The sequence below is a fragment of the Penaeus vannamei genome, chromosome 16, assembly GCF_042767895.1.
Source record: "Penaeus vannamei isolate JL-2024 chromosome 16, ASM4276789v1, whole genome shotgun sequence".
Lineage (NCBI taxonomy): Eukaryota > Metazoa > Arthropoda > Malacostraca > Decapoda > Penaeidae > Penaeus > Penaeus vannamei.
Genome location: NC_091564.1, coordinates 10111261 through 10113760, shown reverse-complemented (window position 1 = coordinate 10113760; position 2500 = coordinate 10111261). Strand labels below are relative to the sequence as shown.

General features: G+C 53.8%; 1 protein-coding gene across 4 annotated transcripts in view; it reads right to left on the bottom strand.

Moving 5' to 3' along the window:
* LOC113813741 (uncharacterized) overlaps nt 1-2500 on the bottom strand; it is a 453816-nt gene that overhangs the window by 194702 nt on the left and 256614 nt on the right. Inside the window, exon 1 of one of the 4 annotated variants that reach the window (XM_070131172.1) lies at nt 1770-2500. This exon is cut by the window's right edge and continues 332 nt beyond it. The exons of the other annotated variants lie outside the window; for them this stretch is intronic. Within the exon in view, the coding sequence (XP_069987273.1) occupies nt 1770-2204 (435 nt within the window). The 5' untranslated portion in view covers nt 2205-2500. The remainder of the gene's footprint in view (nt 1-1769) is intronic. 4 annotated transcript variants of the gene reach the window in all.

Below are 2500 nucleotides of genomic sequence, written 5' to 3'. Positions count from 1 at the left end.
AACAAAGGAGAGACGCCTCGGTGGAAAAAAGGGTAAATGTGGCCCTTCTCGTCCGCCTCGCTTCGCCCGACGATGGCCACCGCCGGGTTTATGACGCCCTGGTCATTCTGCGCCCGCCCGGCAGACTCTGCTACTTCTCTATCGATACACCATCAATGAAATGACTCTTTCGCGTCTCTGTTAGGGTGCGAATAATATGCATTGTTTGGTAGTCATAGTACGCAGATGGTGTTTTTTTTTATTCTGATTGTCTTCATTACCAGGGAATTTATACTGGGGAGTTGAACCAAATTATCAATATCATCTTTAATTATAAATAGTTTACCTGCTAATCATCATGGCCTTTCCTAATCATCGCCCAATAATGTCCTAATACATCATCGGTGCAGAGATCAAGAAACCCGATCAACGGATCAGCAATAAACACAAGGAGACAAGGGCTTTTAGTAAGACAAAAGAAAAGCCATGAAAAATGTACGAAGAAGGTGGACGTCCAGGTAGAAATGGTCACCTGTCAGGAGAACTGACCACCACGAGCCTGGCTGACACTCTGCCGGGATCATTACCAGGGGTTCAGAGGGGTTCCTCGCCCCTCCTCCCCCATCCCCTCCACCCCCCACTCTCACCAGTTACCAAGCAAGGCCTAACGACTGCCTTCCTCCTTGTGCCTCCTCCTCGCTCCTCCTCCCTACCCTGTGGCCGCTATCACGGTCTCCGTCAGCAGGTAGCCCAGTCACTTGTCTCTGAGATCTTTATTCATCTTTTTTTTTTCCTTCGGTGTCTTGATATGGGCAGCTTAGGAAAACCCCCGAAACACATCTATGGCCTTCCTTCGGCCCATAAAAAAAGCGAAAGAGAAATTTACAATTCGAAAAGGCCTCTCCGCCTTCGCCTGCGCCTCCGAACATTCCTCGTTTCCGTATTCAGAAGGCCAGGTGGTGCAGCAGGTCCCCCCCTCCCCCTCCCCCCACTACACCCTCCCGACAACACCAGCTTGGCTCACACACTCCCGATGGCCTTCGGAGCCTTCCATGCCCCCTGCCCTTTGTGCGACGTGTGTGCCGAGCCCTGCTGGAGTACTATGTAGTGTTTATTTTGTACTGCCTGTTGTACGTGCCTGCATATTCTAGTCATCACCGCGCCACTCTCTCCGAATATAAATGATCCTTACTGTACACAAAGCTTACAGAATTGAGAACACTGTATCTTGCATTGCAACCTGGGTAACCGTTTATATTTCTGCAATTCATATAATAAAAAATCGGGTGTACTTCCGAGAAATTGTACTTCAAAAGAAGACCCCCCAAAACAACAGCGTAATGCTTCGGAGGCCGAGTGCGTGCGTGGGGCCGGGAAGCCGTCTCGCCAACCACATGGTCAGGGCTACATTTCACGTCTTTCCCATTCCGCATGTCTTTTCATCGGCAGGAGCGACCGCAAGACATATTTCTAGAGAAGGCAATCGATACTTCAGTGAAAGAGTGATTCATGAACGCCGGTCGGACCCTCAGCCCCCACCCCACCTTTCCCTTCCGTAGGCCTGTCACTGTTGCGCAGAAGAGGCTCGGCGTCTGCGGCTGGAATCTTGACTTTCCTTATCGTTGCTTCAATCTTAAAAGGATTAGATATCATTTTTTCTCTCCCTCCCTCTCCTGGTTGGCAGCCGCCTCTTCCTCTCCTATAGACATCCCTGACCAGCGCCTCCCTGTCCTTGATCAGGGGGCAGATAACGGCCGCTGCGTCAGGTGGGGCCACGCGGCGGCACTTACCTTCATCCAGTCCCACAGGGGCAGGGACACATTCCGCTCCTCCTCCCAGTCGCCGGGACTCACGACGTGGGTTGTAAATCTGCGACGCGGCGTGTCATCCTGGTGGTGCCTCATGCCATGCGTCTGGCCGTACCCGGAATCCACTGGCCGGGGCGTCCTCTGCAGCTGTGGCCCTGGCTCCTCGGGGGTGCTGTGCTGCCGCCTGCGGTGGAAGGAGTAGCTGCCTTCCCTGCGGCCGAGCACACCGCCCCCGCCGCCGAGGAAGCTGAAGGCCCCGCCGATGCGACTCCCGCGGGCGCCCGCATTTCGGCTGAGCGCTGCGCCCGCGCCCGAGAAGAGCCCGTCGAACAAGCCTCCGCCGTCGCGCTCCTTGGCCTTCTTCCGCTTCAGGGCTCGCAGGTTGGGCAGCGTCTGGTAGCGCCTCTGGTTCGACATGATTATCTCGTCGATGCAGAATGTCCACTTGTTTCTCCTTTAAAAGGTCATGGCATGTCAGCAGGAGGTCGTGGCCGTTACACCACTGCGCACACCTTGCCTCCCATGCCCGTTACTCCACACATATGTCACCCCGGATGCCACGACCGTAAACGGAGCACTGTGTACACTGCATCTCTTGTTCGGTTCTCGTGGATGTTCAACTGCACGTGCAATGAACGCAACTTTTTTTTTTTTTCAATCGTGTGTTCCCACGGTTGGACTATGCCGAGCTAGAACACTTTAGTTACAAACAA